Raw genomic sequence first — 19,985 nt, 5'->3', positions numbered from 1 at the left:
TCCTGAGATGAGACCAAGCTGCTGCTGAGGACAACAGCCCTGCTCTGGTCACTCCAGAGGCTGACCAGTCTACGCATGGCTGAAGCTTGAAGAAACAACAAGCTTCTAGTCACACACTGGCTCTAGTCACACACTGGCAGCTCACTAGTCTACTTGAGGACTTGTCAAGCAAGTAAATGTAGTTAAAAAATCTTAAGACTAATAGTTTTCCTGTAATACTGTTTTCCTATTGTTCTATCACTGTATTCAATTTTTTTCCCAGGTAAGGACCTCGTTTGTCCTTGCTGGATATAAATATGCTGTATATTGTTTTGTTGTTGTTACCCCCCATAACCATGCTAGAAGAAACACCTATATAAGGTGTCCCCACTGTACACATACTATTTAGTCAGGAAACCCAGACCCGTCCAGCCCAGCAACAATTCCGAGTCTTTAAGTCATTCTTTAAACACATAAACCAGAAGTCACCAGAGCCTCTTCCTTTAGCAAAACAAACAAACAACCTATTTGCTCAGCTGGCTGAAAACATTGCCAGCAGCCTAGACGTTTCTTCATGTTATGTTTGTAAAAAGGCTAACATGAGAGACCAATGGCCTTGAGAAGCAAAAGATTTAATGCCTCAAGATAACTTTACTTTAACTGTTTCCCCAAGCAGATGCCAAGTTCAAGCATCTGGCTCTTAAAAACTTATATTATTAAGAAATACTGTGTTGCTTGCTAGGAAAGAAGCTTTTAAGACCCAGTAAAAAAACTAACCTGCTTAGAACATGACAAAGTTGGCACATGTGCCTGTACTGGCTTAACACAGGTTTGATCCTAGGTCTTTATTTACAAAATAGTTTCCAGCTATAAGAGAATTTAAAACCCTCATTGTAAGTGTATTACATAACACACTATCACTCTGTCTACCAAAGAGACTCAGAAAGTAAAAATAAAAGTGAGAACTCCCACTAATTAGTGAAAATTCTCAAAGGAAGGGATAAGGAGACCACTACTCCTCCTGCTGCCCTCCTCCCCGCCACCTTGCCTAGTTCATAAGACAGAAGGAAAGAGAGAAAGCAAAAAGTTAGAAAGAAACAAAAGTAAGATAAATAGCCAGACAACCTTGGTACCACCACCCGGCCCTAGGAGTTAAAAATAATAATAATATCAACCTCTGACCTGAACTACTTGTGTTATCTGTAAATTCCAGATATTGTATGAAAAAAGCATTGCAAAACTTTCTGTTCTGTTAGCTGATGCACGTAGCCCCCAGTCACATTTCCCATGCTTGCTCGATTTATCACGACCCTTTCACGTGGACCCCTTAACGTTGTAAGCCTTTAAACAGGCCAAGAATTTATTTTTTGGGGAGCTCAGCTCTTAAGATGCAAGTCTGCCGATGCTCCCGGCCGAATAAACTTCTTCCTTCTTTAATCCGGCGTCTGAGGAGTTTTGTCTGTGGCTTGTCCTGCTACAGTGAGTGACAGATGACCTTCATCCTTCATGGGACAACGTTACATCATTCTTATGAAACAGCCATGGCTGCACTCAGACTTAGGAAGGCACCGGCTGTAATGCCGGCACTAAAAGCAAACCAGAACCCAAGTGGAGAAAAGTCAGCTTTCATAAGAGGACTCATCTTCTACGTTCACAAACTTGGGCTCCCTGACTTTTATCGGTAATCAGGATTGTGCGTTCCAGACCCGCTGGCTGGCTGATGTTTGATTCTATAACTATACCACTTCCAGAATTCTCTCAAAACTCAGCTCAGATCATGTTACTATCAGGCAGGAATGCCCCTTGGGTGGATACCCAGGAAATAAAACACAGGTCAAATTCCTCATCCACACACTCCACAGTCCAACCCCTGCCAGGGAAACCAAAAGCAGGAACGGATCTCCAGCCATGCCATTCTCATTTCCGGTGCCAGCACTCCGCCTCCATGACGTCAACGCACCGCGCCACCGGGCTGCGTCATCTCCGCGCGCCGCTGCCAGGGCTCTACACCTGCTGGCTGCCATGGCTGAGGTGGGCCGTAGGGGGATCAGCGACCCAGGCGCGCTTCTCCCACGGGGCTTCTGGGCTGCGGTCGAAGTGTGGCTGGAGAGGCCGCAGGTGGCCAACAAACGGCTTTGCGGCGCCCGCCTGGAGGCCCGCTGGAGCGCCGCCCTGCCCTGCGCTGAGGCCCGCGGCCCCGGGACTAGCGCAGGCTCGGAGCAGGAGTGGGGTCCGGGACCCGGCGAGGGTTCCCCGGGAGGGGGCCCGGGTCCCAGGCCGCTATCAGGACCCGAGCAGGGCACGGCATGTTGCGAACTTGAGGAGGCCCAGCGCCAGTGCCAGCAAGAGGAGGCAAAGAGGGAAGCCGCCTCAGTGCCCCTGAGGGACTCCGGGCACCCCGGCCATGCTGAAGGAAGGGAGGGCGACTTCCCCGCCGCAGATCTGGATTCGCTCTGGGAGGATTTCTCCCGAAGTCTCGCCTGTGGCAATTCGGAGATGCTGGCCTTCCTCACCTGCTCCGGGGCGGGATCGCAGCCGGAGGCGCAGCGTGAGCTCGACGTGGTTCTCAGAACCGTCATCCCGAAAACTAGCCCACATTGCCCCCTTACAACTCCCAGGAGGGAAATAGTCGTGCAAGGTAAGAGTGTTTTGATAGTGGACGGATACGATTAGATAAAAAAGCATTCATAGAACCTCGGGTCAATGAAAAGGTCACAAGGGTACTAGTTCTTCTGTGATGTCCTAGGGAGGTTGTTAGGTGTTTGATAGTTTTTTGAGTGGGCGCATAGAAATGTGTGTCCTTAGTACAGAAGATGGGATAATTGATTGGGGTGGTGTCTGGAAGGCTTCAAAGAGACAGTGAAGGACTAGCTGGATATTGCGTAATACCTAGGAGTTTAGCAGGTAAAGCTGTAGGTGTAAAAGTGTTGGGGACCAGCCTCAACACCACCCGTAGGGTACTTGAAGTCCGGTGGCGACGAAGGAATGAGACGAGACAGGTTAAGAGTGCATAAAGATTGGGGGCCAGGGGGCCAATTGCAAAATGGAGGCTGCAAAAGGCTCGGAGCTCTGGTCTCCACACTATTGAGTACAATCACTTAGATCTAAGAAGCGGGTGTTCAGGGCGAAACGGTGAAAGGGAGGCAGTGCATCATACGTGTAATCTATAGCAGTGGCGATTTAAATGAATCTCCTTTGTGCTCAAACAGCATATCTTTAACTTTTCGGAGAATAACTAGTAGGAGCGGGCTTAACTAGGAGCCTGCATGTCTGGCCACATTTCAGTGATTCAAAGGAGTGTCTTTCTCCTTGAACACAGTGTTTATAGGTAAGACAGTAGGTCTCGCCCAGAACATGGGAACATCATGACGATAAGAAGGCTTTCCTCCTCAGAGCCTCTTGTGGCTTTCCACAACTTATTGTCTCATATTTTTGTGGCCAGTTTATACAGGCACGCCATAAGCCTTTTCCCCAACATAAAGGGAGCTATTTATGCTGAGACAAATAACTGTGAAAGAGCATAGAGACTGGATGGATGGGAACCTACTAGTCCTCAGCGTTTGTTAAATCTCTGACATTTATTTTTACTGCCCATGACCTTGACACTTCAGCCTCAGCCACTCTTACCTGAAACTTTATTCAGCAGCATGTGTTTCGTATTGCCACTGTAACAAATTACTGCAAATTCATTGGTCAGTACAAAAAATTGATTGTCTCAGTTCAGTAGGTCAGGAATCTCCATTGGCTTTGCTGGTTTCTCCGCTGTGGATCTCTCTCACGAAGCCAAAATCAAACAGCCTGCCGGCTGGGCTCTTATTTGGAGGTTCTGGGAAGGAATCTGTTCTCAGGCTCATTCAGTTTGTTGGTAGAATCCAATTTTTTATGTAGGACTGGGGTCCTTGTTCCCTTGCTGGCTGTCAGTTGCTGGAGGCTTCTTTCTGGTTCTTTCATGCAGCTTCCTACATCTCAGAGCCAGCAATGGGGTTGAATCCTTCTCACACTTGGAATCTCTCTGCCTTCCTCTCCTACTGCTTCTGTCCTCCGCCTCCAGCCAGAGAAAATTCTCTGCTCTTCGTGGCCCATGGAGTTAGACCGGGCCCACCTGGATAATCCAGAGTACTCTCCCTCTTGAGGTCTGTAACCATAATCATGTTTGCAAAGTGTCCCTTTTGCCATATAATACAGTATATTCACGAGTCCTGGGTATTACGGCATGGACACTTTTGGGAGGCTCTTCTGCCTACCTCAGGCAGCAATTGCTGGGAGGTACATAGTCCCCTCTGATGGCTCCCAATACTGTCTGCCTCTGTGCCTTTGTCAGACTGTAGGTGTCCCCTCCTCCAGGGGGCCTCTCTGCCAGTCCAGTCTAGTTTAGGAGTTCTTCCAGCTTATCAACTGTGTTCTAATCTTAACCGTTTTATGTTGTCCATCCACTGGACTGAGAGGATGGGAGGGGCAGTGCCCATGAGGCCTTCATGTGTAGACTTCGCTGAACAGAGGGGCAGGACTGAATTTTTTCCTTTCTTCCTCTCAGGGAGGCAGTTTTCCCTCTCAACAAGGAGGATGTTTTCAGGATTGCTTTCTATTTTCAGTTCCCGCCAGGAAGGCTCACCAGAGGACTTATGTCCTCCATGGAGTATAGACAGCCTGGCTTTGAATTTTGGTCTTGCCAATTATAAGCTGTATGGCTGTGGGCAGGTTATAGAGGCTTTCTGTGCCTCAGTGTCTTCATTTGTAAAATAGGATAATAATAAAATATCTTAGAGTTGCTGGAAGAGTTAAATGGAATTAATACATTGTAAAGTGCTTAGAATAGTTCCTGGCACGTGGTAAGTGCCTAATAAATGCTAGCTGCTGTTTGTGTGAAGTGGAGATGCTCTTGCAACTTTTGTATATTTCTTGGCCCTATTCTGGGTAAGATCACGAAGGTCTTAAGAGTAATGTGACTGTTTGAGACCAGCCTGGCCAACATGGTGAAACCCCGTCTCTACTAAAAATAAAAAAAATTAGCCGGGCATTGTGGCAGGTGCCTGTAATCCCAGCTACTCCGGAGACTGAGGCAGAAGAATGACGTGAATCCGGTGGGTGGAGGTTGCAGTGAACCAAGATCGTGCCACTGCATTCCAGCCTGGGCAGCAGAGGGGGACTCAGTCTAAAAAAAAAAAAAAGGAATGTGACTAAGAAATCTTAACTGTTAGTAGCAGGTGACAGGATGACACAGTGGTTAAGAACTTGACTTCTTTAGTTAAAGAACAGAATTCAGTTTGAGGCTATGTGGATTTGAGACAGATTACTTAATCTTTTGAACGCCTGGTTTTCTCATCTAGAACAGAGGTTTCAGTCGGGACAGTTTTGATCCTCAGAAGTTTGTCATCAAACATCACATGTTCTCACTTATTTATGGGGTCTAAAAATCAAAACAATGGAACTCATGGACATGGAGAGTGGGAGGATGGTTACCAGAGGCTGGGAAGGGGAGTGAAGGGTTGGGGGCGAGGTGGGATGGTTAAAGTGCACAAAAAAAAATAGAATATGAATAACACCTAGTATATGATAGTCTAACAGGGGGATTATAGTGAATAATAACTTAATTGTACTTTTTTTTTTTTTTGAGAGTAGTCTCGCTCTGTGGCCCAGGCTAAGTGCAGTGGTGTGATCTCAGCTCACTGCAACCTCCGCCTCCTGGGTTCGAGCGATTCTCCTAACTTAGCCTCCCAAGCAGCTGAGATTACAGGCATGTGCCACGATGCCCAGCCAATTTTTGTATTTTTCGTAGAGATGGGGTTTCACCATGTTGGCCAGACTGGTCTCCAACTCCTGACCTCACGTGATCCGCCTGCCTTGGCCTCCCAAAGTGCTGAGGTTACAGGCGTGAGCCACCACTCCCGGCCACGATTGTACATTTTTAAATAATGAAAAGAGTGTAATTGGATTGTTTGTAACACAAAGGGTAAATGTTTGAGGGGATGGATGCCCCATTCTCCATGATGTGATTAGTTCACATTGCATGCCTGGATCAAAACATTTCATGTACCCCGTAAATATATATACCTGCTATGTACCCACAAAAATGAAAAATTTTAAAATTTTAAAAATCGAAATTTATCATTGTGTAGCGGCAACAGTGACAGCAGATTTGGGGTTGCCACACTGGGCAGGGAGGGAGAGGATGCTGCTGGCATCTAGTGGGTAGGGGCCAGGGCTTCTGGTAAACATGCTACAGTGCACAGGACAACTCCCAACAATAAGGAGTTATCCAGCCACACATGCCAGTGACACTGAAGATGAGAAACCCTGATCCAGAGGATGGTGAAAATAATACTGGATGATAAAGTTGTGAGTTTTATTTTACTTATTTATTTTTTGTATAAATAGGGTCTTACTATGTTTCTTAGTCTGGTCTCTAACTCCTGGTTTCAAGTGAGCCTCGCACCTTGGCTTTCCAAAGTGCTGGGACAACAGGCATGGGCCAACACACTGGTCCTGCTGCAGTTTTTAAATGAGGTAATTGATGGAAAGAATGATGCATTGTGTCAGTCCTCTTCTCTCTGGTCTCACTCACCGTAAAAGCTGTACTTCTGTGAACTGCAAGGCTCTATGTGACCTAGGTGGGCACTGTTACCCTTTGATTTCACCTTCTACCACTTGTCACCTTGTCCACGCCACTCACCTCCATTCCCTATGCACCTGAGCACACGCTTGCCCTAGGGCCTTTGCAATTGCTGCTTCTGTGTCTGAAGCACTCTTCTTCCAGGTGCCCCATGGCACACTCCCTGACCTCCTTGGCTCTCTGCTCAAATGTCACCTAACTAGGGAGGACTTCCTTGGCTACCCTGTATTCCACAGCAGTAGACTCTGATTGTTAGAGTTTTCTCGGCCCCACACTGCTTGCTTTCCATCCGAATCCACTCAGCCCCTTCAGCCTCTGCTTCCTTTTGGCAGGTCTTGTTCTTTCATCTGCTGTGGAAGGTGAACCACAGTTGTGCATACTTGGCCTGTGAAGTGTATATTCCTCTTTAACTGAGAGTTTGCAATTTTTTTTTTAACATCAAAGGCAAACACGATTGATTTTAGAGATAGAACTTTATACAACCAAACCTTAAGTATCCACACAAACTGACAGAATGCTGTAAATTTAGCTTAGGAATATGCCACTCTGCTTATATTTTAATGGGAAGGTGACTGTGAAGTCCCTACATGCAGCAAGGGCTCCACACAACATAAAGCCGTTGTTAGGAAGGCCCGGACTGATACCCACTTTCCTGAACTGGCCTCTGATGGCTGAGCAGTGTTCTGTGCCTTGCTCACACTCGAAGATCATGGTCAGGCTGTGGCAGACACTCAGCTAGGGCAGAGGTCCCCTGTTTTCTCTGATTGTAGCTCTCAAGTTCCGATAGCGTCCACGTTGGCTGGCTCTTCCCTCAGGTCCTGGGTCATGCATCTCTCAACAGATACTTGCAGAGAATGGCTGCTGTGTGCCTGGCACGTTCTAGGCTCTGGGCTGTAGCAGTGAATGAAAGGCAAAAGCTCCTCTCCTGGAGTGCCGTTGTGAATAGAGTGCTGGGGGATTGAAAGCATCATGCTTGACTCATCCCTATTTTTAATACTGCTTCTGATGAGACGGTAGCTAGGCAGTTGTAATTTGTCCTTCTTCTCTTTTTCTTTCCAGATGTCCTCAATGGAACCGTAACGTTTTTGCCTTTGGAAGAAGATGATGAGGGAAACTTAAAGGTTAAGATGAGCAATGTGTATCAAATTCAGCTCAGTCATAGCAAAGAAGAATGGTAAGAGCTGGACAGTGGACTCCTACTTTTATGGTTTCCATTGAGGATTTCTTTAGGTAGCCAAAGGATTCTGGGTTGCCAGAGAGCTTAAGGTCCTGTGTCTGAGGTGGTTATGGTTTGTAGGAATGCAGTTGCTGGCTTGTGTGCCCATGCCATGTTGCTCTTCCTGTTGGTGCCTGGCCTCAAGTCTGGGTGCTCACAGCCTGGCTGGGGTCTCTGATCTCTACCTTCCCTGTGGCTGTGATGATCAGCAGCCCTCAGTGTTAGCTCTGAAGTCAAACTCAAATTTCTTTATTGTTATTGTTATTATTATTATTGAGACCGTCTTACACTGTTGCCCAGGCTGGAGTGCATTGGTGCCATCTCGTTTCACTGCAACGTCTACCTGCTGCATTTCAGTGATTCTCGTGCCTCAGTCACCACAGTACAGGCACCCACCACCACAGCCAGCTAATTTTTGTATTTTCAGTAGAGACGGGATTTCACCATGTTGGCCGGGCTGGTCTCAAACTCCTGACCTCAGGTGATCCACCTGCCTTGGCCTCCCAAAGTGCTGAGATTTCAGGCCTGAGCCACCACACCCAGCCTATTTGGTTATTTGTATGACTTAGTAATGGGGAATAGGTGATGGTTCCTTCTGTAGTAAGTATTCAGTGATCCTTATTATAAAGCAACAGTTTAATAAGCACCCTTAATTCCATATGGTATTTGGGCCTGTATAGAAAGTATAAAATTTAATTCATACCGTTTGGTATTTTTAAAACAAAAAAGTCAGAGGAGGGGTGAATTCATTCATGACTCGTCAGCTGATATTTTCCTGAGTGCCACATCCAACCTGTGCTTTCTGAAACAGTCTTGGGGATAATGTCTGAGTAACTGGAATGAGTTTGCCCGGGGCTTCCTAGAAAGCAGAGGGGTGTGGCGAGAAGAGTGTGGGCTTCCCACTAGCAGTATGGTCTTGGGTATGTGCTCTACCTCCTGGCCCTCCGTCTGCTCACCTTGAAATGCGTTTCATCATTCCTGAGCCTCTGAGGAGGTGGCAGGGCTGGGCCTCACATGGACCTGTTGCAGCCCTCGTACTTGAAAGGGGTGCTCAGGCCCTGTAGCATGAAGCCCTTTGAGAACCATCCAGAGGTTGCCCCGAGTTGTCAGGGGATCCTGCCCTGAGGTCCCTTCCTGCCAGCATGCCCTTGTTGGAGAGTGAGGAGTAAGAGCAGACACTAGGAGAAGCCATGCTTACCTGTGCCAGGCACCTCCGTGCTCGGCGATGCTGAGCTGTGTGCCCGTTAGCCAGAAAGTGGTGCCTGTCTTGGGTGCAGTGGGCACCTAGTGCAGGGCGGGGTTGCAGGAGGTGCTTGGCATGTGCCTGCTGCGTTGGAGTGACTTTCGTTGCTCTTTGACAAGCTACTGAGGACGTGGCTACTGCTCCCATCTTCCCAGGGTGGCATTTCTAGTCGGCATCGGAGTGACCTTCACTGCTCTTTGACGAGCTACCGAGGACGCGGCTGCTGCCCCCACCTTCCCAGGGTGGCATTTCTAGTCATAGCCTCACCGGGCCGCTGTTCCTCACAGTTTCTGGGCACAGGTCACACTTCAGGGGCCAGATGTACTGCCTTCTGAGTTGAACACAAATGAGGGGCTCTCACTGTCGATATGCGTGCTTCTTCACAGCTCGATTCATTTTCAGCAACATTTGTTGTGTGCCCATCATGTGCTAGGGCTGGCACGCAGCGGGAAGTGAGTCTCCTGGGGCAGTGGAGAATATCTGCTCCCATACTAGGTGGCGCAGGGAGGAAAACTCGGCCGAGCAGGACTGTGTCCCCTCATTAGAAATGGCAGAGTGTGGCCGAGGTGTGTGGGAAGGCCTCTGAGAAGGGACATGGAAGAGAGGTGGATGAAGGAGGAGGCCATATGGACCTCTGAGGGACCCTGGGGAAGAGCATGAGGCCCAGGGAAGAGCGAGGAACGCCCCTTGGGCAGAATCTGTCTGCAGCGCGCAGGGACCACCAAAGTTAGTGTCAGGCCCAGCAGGAACGCTTCTGGACTGAGCAGGACAGACCTCACAGTCCCGAGCAGGGAGCTGGGCCAGGGGAAAGGTTCAGACCTACTTTGGGGTTCACTCTCTGGAGAATCTTCTGGAAGTGACTTGTGTCCCTCTGATGCACCGTGGTGGCAGAAAACCTGGAAACCACAGGTCTCACCAGATGGACCACTTGCCATTGTCCCTGCAGCGGGGCCATGCTGCTGCCGCGCCCTCAGCACACTTGTGAGGCCCTCCGGCTCTGCCCCGCTCACCCAGTGGCTGGGATCTGCTTGTTCTTAGGAATGTTCGTTGAATGTCACTTTTATCATAGCTTTCTCTCATCTGCCCAGCAAACTTAATGCCCTCCCCTTCCTTGTACTGCCCCAAACGCAGCCCTTGGACAGTGTATTGTTATCTGGGTTTGTATCTGTCCCGCCAGTCCTCCCAAGGATTGTGAGCTTTTACTCATTTATTGAATGCATCCATGAACAGTGCCTGCTATGTGTCAGCACTGCTGGGACCTGGGGGCGGAGCAGTGAGCAAGACAGACAGAAGCCCCCCGCCGTCATGAACCTTCTGATGGCAGAAGACATGTGAAAGACAAAATAAGCCGGCAAAATGCACAGCAGCCTTTATCTCTGTGGCCGAGCACTTCGCCTTCTGGCAAGTAGCTATTCGGTGAGCCAGTATACTCAATTTGAGTTGCACGTGTGAAAATGGTAAAGAATAGAAATGTTAGGAAAATCCTTGGACGCTTAGAATCTGGCTCCTTGTGCATGAAGCAGCAGGAGAGAGGCCTTTATTTGTTTGGCCACCTCAGGGGCTTCGCGGTGTGTAAATATGTTCTTAACAAAGTTTGCAAGAAAAGAGGTATTCTCTGTGCTTTTTACATGTTTTTCTCTATTAGATGAAAGTTCTGTAACTAGTTCTAGTTCGTTTTATGTTTTTGGTAATATAGATGTCTTAGCTTCTGTTTTCTTCATTAGGTAAATAAATAGATAATTTTAAAATAAGAATTGAACATATCTGTGCTTATTCATATTTCTTTTATTTTTAAAGGTTCATATCTGTTTTAATTTTCTGTCCAGAAAGATGGCATTCAGATGGAATTGTGTATCCCAAACCCACGTGGCTTGGAGAAGAGTTGCTGGCCAAGTTGGCCAAGTGGTCTGTAGAGAACAAGAAGAGCGACTTTAAAAGCACCCTTTCCCTCATCTCCATTATGAAGTATAGCAAGGCTTACCAGGAACTTAAAGAGAAGTATAAGGAAATGGTTAAGGTAATTCTGGTGGAGAATATCTGATTTTTCCCCCTTCATGTTTTTCTTTTTTTTTTTTTTTTTTTTTTTTTGTGACAGTCTTGTTCTGTCACCCAAAAAAAAAGGGCCAGAGTGAAGTGGTGTGATCTTGGCTCACTGCAACCTCCGCCTCCCGGGTTTAAGAGATTCTCCTGCCTCAGCCTCTTGACTAGCTGGGACTACAGGAACACGCCACCACGCCTGGCTAATTTTTTGTATTTTTATTAGAGATGAGGTTTCACCATGTTGCCCAGACTGGTCTTGAACTCCTGAGCTCAGGCAATCCACCGTCTTGGCCTCCCAAAGTGCTAAGATTACAGGCGTGAGCCACCGTGCCCAGCTCCCCCTTAATTTAAATGAGGTAAAATAATCAAACTCTTCCAGGTAAAATTGTTATTCCTGTTGCAGGCTGTACTTTGACATACTTAGGGGTGCACACAACAAAAACATAGACAGATATATAATGGAAAAGGATTGATCTTTACTTGTATATTATTTGTTTTCAAGAGACCTAAAGGGAAATATTTAATTGAAAAGTAATGGAACCTTGAAAAAAAAAATGGCTAAATTACCATAATTCTTTGTATAAACTTAAATATATTTTAAGAAAATATGTGAAAAGTTAAAGTACAAAAGAGCAGTTTCCAAAAGGGGATACATTTCATGATAACATGTGCTTAAACTTTCTATCTAAGATGTAAAAACAGTATAACAAGAAACATCTGTGTTGCAGGAAATCAGGGACCCCGAATTGGGGGTGGGCTCCCCCAATACATCTGTGTGTTTATGCCCAGCTTAAGGCAGAAAGCATTGCTGGTAGAGTCAAAGCTACTTACTATTCTTCCTAGTTCCCATCTTCCTCCCCCTCCTAGGAGTAACCACAATTTGTCATTTCCATGTTTTTTTTTTGTTTGTTTTGTTTTCTGATACAGGATCTCACTCTGTCGCCTAGGCTGAAGTGCAGTGGGCAATCTTGGCTCACTGCAGACTCAACCTCCCAGGCTCAAGCGATTCTCCCAGCTCAGCCTCCCTAGTAGCTGGGACCACAGGCACATGCTACCATGCCTGGCTAATTTTTTGTATTTTTTGTAGAGACAAAGTTTTGCCATGTTTCCCAGGCTGTTCTCGAACTCCTAGGCTCAACTGTTCTGCCTGCTTTGGCCTCCTAAAGTGCTGGGATTACAGGCGTGAGCCACTATGCCCGGCTTCCATGTATTTTTTTAATCAGTCACCTCTTGCTCTGTAACAAAAGCACCCCAAAGGTCACAGGCTTAAAGCTGTGACCTTTCATTATTGCTGAAGCACCTGTGGGTCCCCAGGGTTGGCTGACTGAGGCTGGGCTCCCTCCCACATCCTGGCCTTGTGGTCCTTTGCCATCTTGTTAGCTATTTAGTACCGTCCAGAAGGTACTTTTTATGTTTTTCCAGCTTTTGAAATTGTTTCTAGTGGGATGGTTCATCTGTATTGTCTAAGGCACTGTGACTGGAAATAGAAATTTCAACTTTTAAAATTGGCCATTGGTTTTTCCTCTTTTGCCTAATGCCGGTTCTGAACATGACTAATTTTAATAATGAGAGCTCATTTTTGCACAGCTGGTGCTTTACAGTTTTCAGAGCACCTTGATTATCCTGTGTGTTAGTTGAGGCATGGCTTTATCCCTGTTTGACAGGTAGGGCGACAGCAGCCACTGATGGACCAGGGGCTGGAGCACTGGTCTCCTGGTTTGTGGCTCGCGGCTCTCCCTGCCCTAGTTTCACTCCTGCGCCTAGTTTCCTTGTTTGTTGCCCTTATCTGCATAGACAATGAGCACAGTGTAGCTAAGTGTTTCCTCTATGTCCACTGCCTCAGCTAAACGCCTTAGGTATATTCTCTTGATTGTGAAATCTTGCTTTGGATTGGATTGTTCTTGGCATGCCTTGTTTCTTTATGTAAATATTTTATTGTAAGAAACCAGTTGTGAATTCCTGCCTTTGAGTTTATATTTCCTATTTTAGTGCACGATTAGTCCAGTTTGATTTATGCTTTATAGGGATACTTAAGTATTGGGAAATGGTGGTGGGGAAACCGAACAATTTACATTTGCTCTTGAAACTGTTTTAGGTGTGGCCTGAAGTCACTGATCCTGAGAAGTTCGTGTTTGAAGATGTGGCTATCGCAGCATACCTGCTGGTAAGGGTGTAAGCGACCTCAGCTTCTCTGGAGTGGGTGGAGGTTGCTACAGGCAGATGCTCCCAGTAGTGAAGGACATTTTCCAAATCCATAACTGCCGGTGCTCACAATTCTGCTGGCCAAGGTTGGTTTCCCATGTAATGGTTTGACTTCATGTGGTCCTTTTGATGCGTATACAAGAAGTTTGGGTTGAAACTTGACCTCGGGTTCAAACTTGACCTGCAGGCGGAACTGTATGTCCACACTCAGCAGTCATCGTGGAGGCGCCGGCTGGCACAGGGAAGCACTGAGGAACACATGTCTTCTGGCCCTGGCCTAGGATCTTCTAGCCCTTTCCTCAGCTGGCTCGCTAGCTGGCTACATTTGGACATGCCCTCTGATTTAATTGTCTTGATTTACTTATCTATAAGAATGTTTAGAGTAGGCTGGGTTTGGTGGCTCAAGCCTGTAATTCCCAGCACTTCGGGAGGCCGAGGCGGGCGGATCACTTGAGGTCAGGAGTTTGAGACCAGCCTGGCCAACATGGTGAAACCCCGTCTCTACTAAAAATACAAAATTAGCCAGGCATGGTGGCAGGTGCCTGTAGTTCCAGCTACTGGGGAGGCTGAGGCAGGAGAATTGCTTGAACCCAGGAGGCGGAGGTTGCAGTGAGCTGAGATTGCATCATTGCACTCTAGCGTGGGTGGCAAGAGCAATACTCCATCTCAAAAAAAGAAAGAAAAAAAAAAGAATGTTTAGTGTAGATGATTTCAAGTTTCCTTTCACTCAAGAGTTTTCTTTGACCAGTTTGTGTCTGAATTATTCTTGTGTAGAGTGGATTACCACCTGACTTTGTTTTGTTTTTCTCTTCACTTAGATTCTATGGGAAGAAGAAAGGGCCGAGAGGGGACTAACTGCCAGGCAGTCCTTTGTGGACCTGGGATGTGGAAATGGCCTCCTCGTCCACATCCTGAGCAGTGAGGGGGTAAGGCCTGGCTCCATCACCTTTTCTGGTAACTTGTCCAGAGTTTCCTCAAGTCAGGCACAGGGTTCACTGACATCTTTTTCTGCTGATACAGCCTGGATTTGGAGTCAGCCAGCTATCAGAGTAGGTAGAGACTTATAAATTTCTGTTAATTTGATAAACAAACAGCTCCTAAAACAAGGGAAATGTGGTGATCTCATTGGACCTAAGAGGAAGTCTCCAGGCCCCGGCATGGACCTATAAAATGACAGGCTTTGAGTAGCATGGATGTTTTTTTGCTGTCAGATTTTTCTTTTGAAACCCACCATCTCAAGGAGCTGGAGGGAGATAAAAAGCAAGGCAAGTTCTGCACTTGAGAAGCTTCAGGCCAGGCACGGGGCTCACACCTGCAATCCTAGCACTTGGGCTGCTGAGGTGGGTGGATCACTTGAGCCCAGGAGTTTGAGACCAGCCTGGGCAACATAGTGAAACTCCATCTCTGCAAAAAAGGAAAAACAAATAAGAGAAGCTTCAGTTCTGGCTCGGACGGCCAGTCATGTATACACAGACTACAGTATGAAACAGTGTGATACTGGGTTTTGCCCTCATTTTCTGGATGTTCAGCTGATGCAGTGAAAGCACTCTTGGGCTGAGAGCGGCACCTGCTCAGGTAGCACGGTCAGTAGGGGTGGGTGTCTTGTGCCTGAAGCTTCCTGCCAGCAACTCATATCCCTCTGGTGCGTCCAGCTCATCAGGTGCCATTACCCCATGATACGATGGCCAGCTTAGCCACTTCCTGCTAGGGGGCAACAGCTGGAACCTACAGCCCAGTATTGGTGGTATCAAACTGATTATCTTCCTGCTGTGCTGTACTGTACAGTATTGTACTGATAGGCTGCGCATATTTGTCTACACCTGTAAGAGCTTGAAATGGTTGTTACAATGCCCTTTTTCAAGTGTGTTATTAAAGAATGAGTTTCTAATTATAATACCTATAAGCTGGTTGTGGGGGTGGTAGCGTACCAGGTGGCAGCTTGGAAGCTGGTACCTGGGGACAGCTGGGAGGTGTCTCGTGCACCCCTCCTCTTCTGCAGGCTTGGAATAAATAAGTTCGCCCTATGAGAGCCAATGAGTGTGGCCAAGGTGCAAGAAGAGCCGGCAGCTGACCTTGACTGAGAGCAGAGAATTAGCTCACGTTCTCAGGTGTGCTCCCTGGGGCACTGGCCCTGGAAATGTTCCCACACTACAGGCCACTGTGGTCACTCAACTCCATGTCCCATCTTGAACTCCATGTCCCATCATAATGACCATTAGCGCAGTACACCTTCTTACCTGCCTTGCAGGGGTGTGGGTGTCTGTTTTAGACAGCTGAGAAATTCTGGTGCCATCCACGAATGCTAATGACACACTTGAAAAAGGGCATTGTAACAACCATTCCAAGCTCTTAGAGGCCGTAGGCAAATATGTGCAGCCCATCAGTACAGTACTGTGCAGTACAGCAGCAAGAAAATCAGCTTGGTACCACCAGACTGGGCTGCAGGTTCCAGCTGTTGCCGCTAGCAGGAAGTGGCTAAGCTGGCCATCGTATCACGGGGTAATGGCACCTGGTGCGCTGGATGCATCAGGAGGGGTATAAGTAGCTGGCAGGAAGCTCTTCTCTTGCCCTTCGTCCTGCTGGCAGTGCCTGCAGAGCTTTAATGTGTTCTTGCTAACTTATTATGAAGTACTAAGCTTAACCTTTGATTTCTAAAATTAATTTTTTCAGCATCCAGGCAGAGGGATTGATGTCCGAAGAAGAAAAATCTGGGACATGTATGGACCACAAACTCAGTTAGAGGTACCATCTTTATTACGCATGCCTTTGATGTCAGCATGGCTTAGCTCCCAGTGGGGATTGCTGTAATGAATGTGTCTCTTTGTATAGGTCAAGCAGACATGCTGATAGTAAACCTTCACATTAATCTAAGTGCTCTGAAATTAGAGAAGAGAAAAAGAGAGATGAAACTAGACTTTGCAGAACCTTCTGGTTAAACTGAATGAAGGGCGCTGACCTCCAGGCAGAAGTGCTGTCTCTCCCTGAGTCTGTTGGTGCCGTTTGTATCTTGTGTGGGGTGCTCCCGTGCCGACTTAAGGTGGGGGCTGTGCCCCGTGCATTTTGTGAAGTCTTTTCCAAGGTCTCCCAAAGGCCGCTCGTTCAGTCAGCAAGCAGTTAGTACCCTGCTTGCCAGGACTGCGCCAGGGATGGGGACATCTGCAGATGAGCCACAAAGGGCGGTGGCTGTGCCAGGGCTGGGATAGAAGGTATAGAGGGCTGTGGGGACTCAGAGGAGGGGCTTGACCCCACTTGGGCCCTCTGAGAAGGCTTCTTGGAGCACCCCCATGAGCAAGTGGAGGCAGCCAGGTGCCCAGCACGGAAGCGAGATGCCCCCTGGCAGGATCACCTCTGGGCACACAGATGACGTGTAGGGCAGACTGTGCAGTCCCACGTAATTTCTCTCATATCTTTGGGCCAGTCCGCTTTACCCTTGACATTTCCCTTTTTTAGGACTTGAAACAGTCTCACTTTTCTTAATGCCCCTACCCAGAGATAATCACTCTCTTTTATTTAGGGAAATCAATATGTACACATTTACAGTTTTAAAAAATAATACTTGCGACCATGGTGTATACAGAACTTTGGCCCTGGCTGCTTCTGCTCGTTTAACATCCCATTCTAGGCATTTTCCGAAGTCTTTGACAGTTATTTGCAAGCATGTTGTTAATAGCTGTATAATGTTCCATTGAATTGTAGGTAACAACAACGCAAGTACAGCTGGCCCTTGAACAACACGGGATTGCATTTTGTGGGCCACTTTTATGAAAATTTTTTTCAATAAATACATTGGAAAATTTTGTTGGAAATTTGTAACGATTTGAAAAAACTTACAGATGAAATGCATAACCTAGAAATATTGAAAAAAATTCAGAAAAAGTTAGATATGTCCTGAATGCATTAAATATACATACATACTAGTCTATTTTACCATTTACCACCATGAAATATACACAAACCCGACTGTGTGTGGTGTCCTTCTCTGTCAAGAGAAACGCCAACGTCAAGATGCAGTATTCAATCATAATTGCATGAAACTAACTGTAGTCCATTCAATGCTACTGTAAAATTTCCTGGTCACTGCTCGTTCCTACTGCAGTGAGCCCAAGTGTTTCAAGTGCCCATTTAAAATGCTGTGTGACACCGATCACCTCCGTGGCACCAGCTCATTCCTCCAGTCAGTTGCATAGCCCAGTGAAAAGTGATCTCTGGTATTTTTCAACGTGTTTGGTGCAATACTGTAAACCTCGAGTAGCACTGCGGGACCCATACACAATGCCACTAGTGATGCTGGAAGTCTCCCAAGAAGCAGAGAAAAGTTATGGCATTAGAAGAAAAGGCTGAGTTCCTTGATATGTAGAAGAAAAGGCTGAGTTCCTTGATATGTTTTACAGATTTCGGTCTGCAGCTGCAGCTGCAGTTGCCCACCATTTCAAGATAAATGAATCCAGTGTAAGGACCGTTGAAAAAAAAAAAAAAAAAGCAAGAGAGGGAAAGAAATTTGTGAAACTGTCACTGCAGGTACACCAGCAGGCGGGAAAACCTTCACTTTTTGCAAAATACCTTTTCATCTCATATTTAGAATGCAGCTTTGATGTGGTTGCAGGATTGCTACAAGAAAAGCATACATACAGACTCTAATATGATTTGAGAAAAGGCGAAGTCATTATATGACAAAGCAGAAAGAAGGTGAAGGTTCTAAAGCTGGAGAATTTAATGCCAACAGAAGATGATTTGATAGTTTTAAAAAGTGACTTGGGTTTTAAAAATATCTAGATAACAGGAGGAGTAGCTTCAGCTGACCGAGAGGCAGCAGATGAGTTCCCAGATGCCATTAAGAAAATCATCAGAGAGGCCAAGTGTGGTGGCTCATTCCTGTAATCTTAGCACTTTGGGAGCCCAGGGCTGGAGGATCGCTTGAGGCCAGGAGTTCAAGACCAGTCTGGGCAACATAGCAAGACACCCCCCCACCTATCTCTACAAAAAATAAAACTTTATAAAAAGAAAATCATCAAGGAGAAAGGATGTCTGCCTGAACAGGTTTTTAATGCAGATGAAAGTACCCTATTCTGGAAAAAAATGCTGAAAAGGAGAGAAGCCCCAGAATTTAAGGCAGGAAGGGACAGGCTAGCTCTGCTGTTCTGTGCAAATGCAATCAGATCTATGATCAGGACTGCCCTTATCTATAAAGCTGCTAAGCCCAGGTCTTGAAGGGAAAAGAGAAACACCAGCTGCCAGTCGCTTGATTGTACAAGAAGGCCTGGGCAGCAAGAACTGTATTGTGGTTTCATCAAAGCTTTGTCTCTGAAGTCAGGAAGTACCTTGTTAGTAAGGGACTACATTTTAAAGTTCTGTTGATATCGGACAATGCTCCTGGCCACCCAGAACCTCTTGAGTTAACACCAATGGTGTTGATGTGGTCTGCTTGACCCCAAACACAGTGTCTCTTTTCAGCCTCTAGATCAGAGAGTTACAAGGACCTTTAAGCCTCATTATGCACAGTATTCAATGGAAAGGGTTGGATGCTGTGGAAGAGAACTACAAGAGAATATCATGAAAATCCTGCAAGGATTTTACCATTGAAGACACCGTCATTGCTACAGAAAAGGCCATGAAAGCTACCGAGCCTGAAACAAATTCCCGCCAGAGAAAATGGTGTCCAGATGTTGGCCTGACTTCACAGGATTTATAACAGAGCCAGTCAAGGAAATCATGAAAGAGTTGTGGATATGGCAAAGGTGGGCGATGAAGGGTGTAAGTGTCGTGCCTGACTTCACAGGATTTACAACAGAGCCAGTCAAGGAAATCATGAAAGAGACTGTGGATATGGCAAACAAAGGCAGGAGATGAAGGGTGCAAGATACGGATCTTGAGAAATTCAAGAGCTAATAGACTCCACTCCAGAGGAATTAACTACAGAAGACCTGATGGAGATGAGTGCTGCCAACCCAGTGCCAGATGGTGAGGAAGAATATGTAAAAGAGATAGTGCCAGAAAGCAAATTGACATCAGACAGTATGGCAGAAGGGCCCTGATTATTCCAGACTGCATTTGACTTCTTTTATGCCATAGACTCTTCCGCGATATGCACTGAAACTAAAGGAAATGATGGAAGAAGGATTGGCACTGATAGAAACATTTTTAGAGAAACTAAAAAGTAAAGCAGACAGAAATTATGATGTACTTCATGAAGTTACACTGAATGTGCCTGCCTCTCCCACCTCCTTTCAGTCTCCTCCATGTCTTCTACACCTGAGACAGTGAGACCCGTCCCTTCTCTTCCTCCTCCTCCTCAGCCTGCTCGGTGTGAAGAGGACGGGGATGAAGATCTTTGTGATGGTCAGTCCACTTCCACTCAATGAATAGTAAATTTTCTCTTTCTTATGATTTTCTTTTCTTTTTTTTTTTTTTTGAGAGAGTCTCGCTCTGTCGCCCAGGCTGGAGTGCAGTGGTGTGATCTAGGTTCACTGAAACCTCTGCCTTCCAGGTTCAAGCCGTTCAGCCTCTTGAGTAGCTGGGATTACAGGCGCCCACCACCATGCCCAGCTATTTTTTGTATTTTTGGTAGAGATGGGGTTTCACCATGTTGGCCAGGCTGGTCTCGAACTCCCGACCTCAAGTGATCCACCCACCTCGGCCTCCCAAAGTACTGTGATTACAGGTGTGAACCACTGCAGCCAGCCATGATTTTCTTAATA

General features: G+C 46.6%; 1 protein-coding gene across 2 annotated transcripts in view; it reads left to right on the top strand.

The window, feature by feature from the left end:
- The first annotated feature begins 1,954 nt into the window (after nucleotides 1-1,954).
- TRMT44 (tRNA methyltransferase 44 homolog) overlaps nucleotides 1,955-19,985 on the top strand; it is a 35,961-nt gene continuing 17,930 nt past the window's right edge. Inside the window, exons 1-6 of one of the 2 annotated variants that reach the window (XM_054485234.2) lie at nucleotides 1,955-2,617; nucleotides 7,649-7,763; nucleotides 10,846-11,065; nucleotides 13,184-13,252; nucleotides 14,109-14,216; nucleotides 15,961-16,032. In XM_054485234.2, coding sequence (XP_054341209.1) covers nucleotides 2,002-2,617; nucleotides 7,649-7,763; nucleotides 10,846-11,065; nucleotides 13,184-13,252; nucleotides 14,109-14,216; nucleotides 15,961-16,032 — 1,200 coding nt within the window. In that variant the 5' untranslated portion in view covers nucleotides 1,955-2,001. The remainder of the gene's footprint in view (nucleotides 2,618-7,648; nucleotides 7,764-10,845; nucleotides 11,066-13,183; nucleotides 13,253-14,108; nucleotides 14,217-15,960; nucleotides 16,033-19,985) is intronic. The other variant, XM_054485237.2, reaches the window with a different exon arrangement.

Source organism: Pongo pygmaeus, chromosome 3 (assembly GCF_028885625.2).
Source record: "Pongo pygmaeus isolate AG05252 chromosome 3, NHGRI_mPonPyg2-v2.0_pri, whole genome shotgun sequence".
In the NCBI taxonomy this organism is placed as follows: Eukaryota; Metazoa; Chordata; class Mammalia; order Primates; family Hominidae; genus Pongo; species Pongo pygmaeus.
This window is presented reverse-complemented; position numbering and strand designations above follow the sequence as displayed.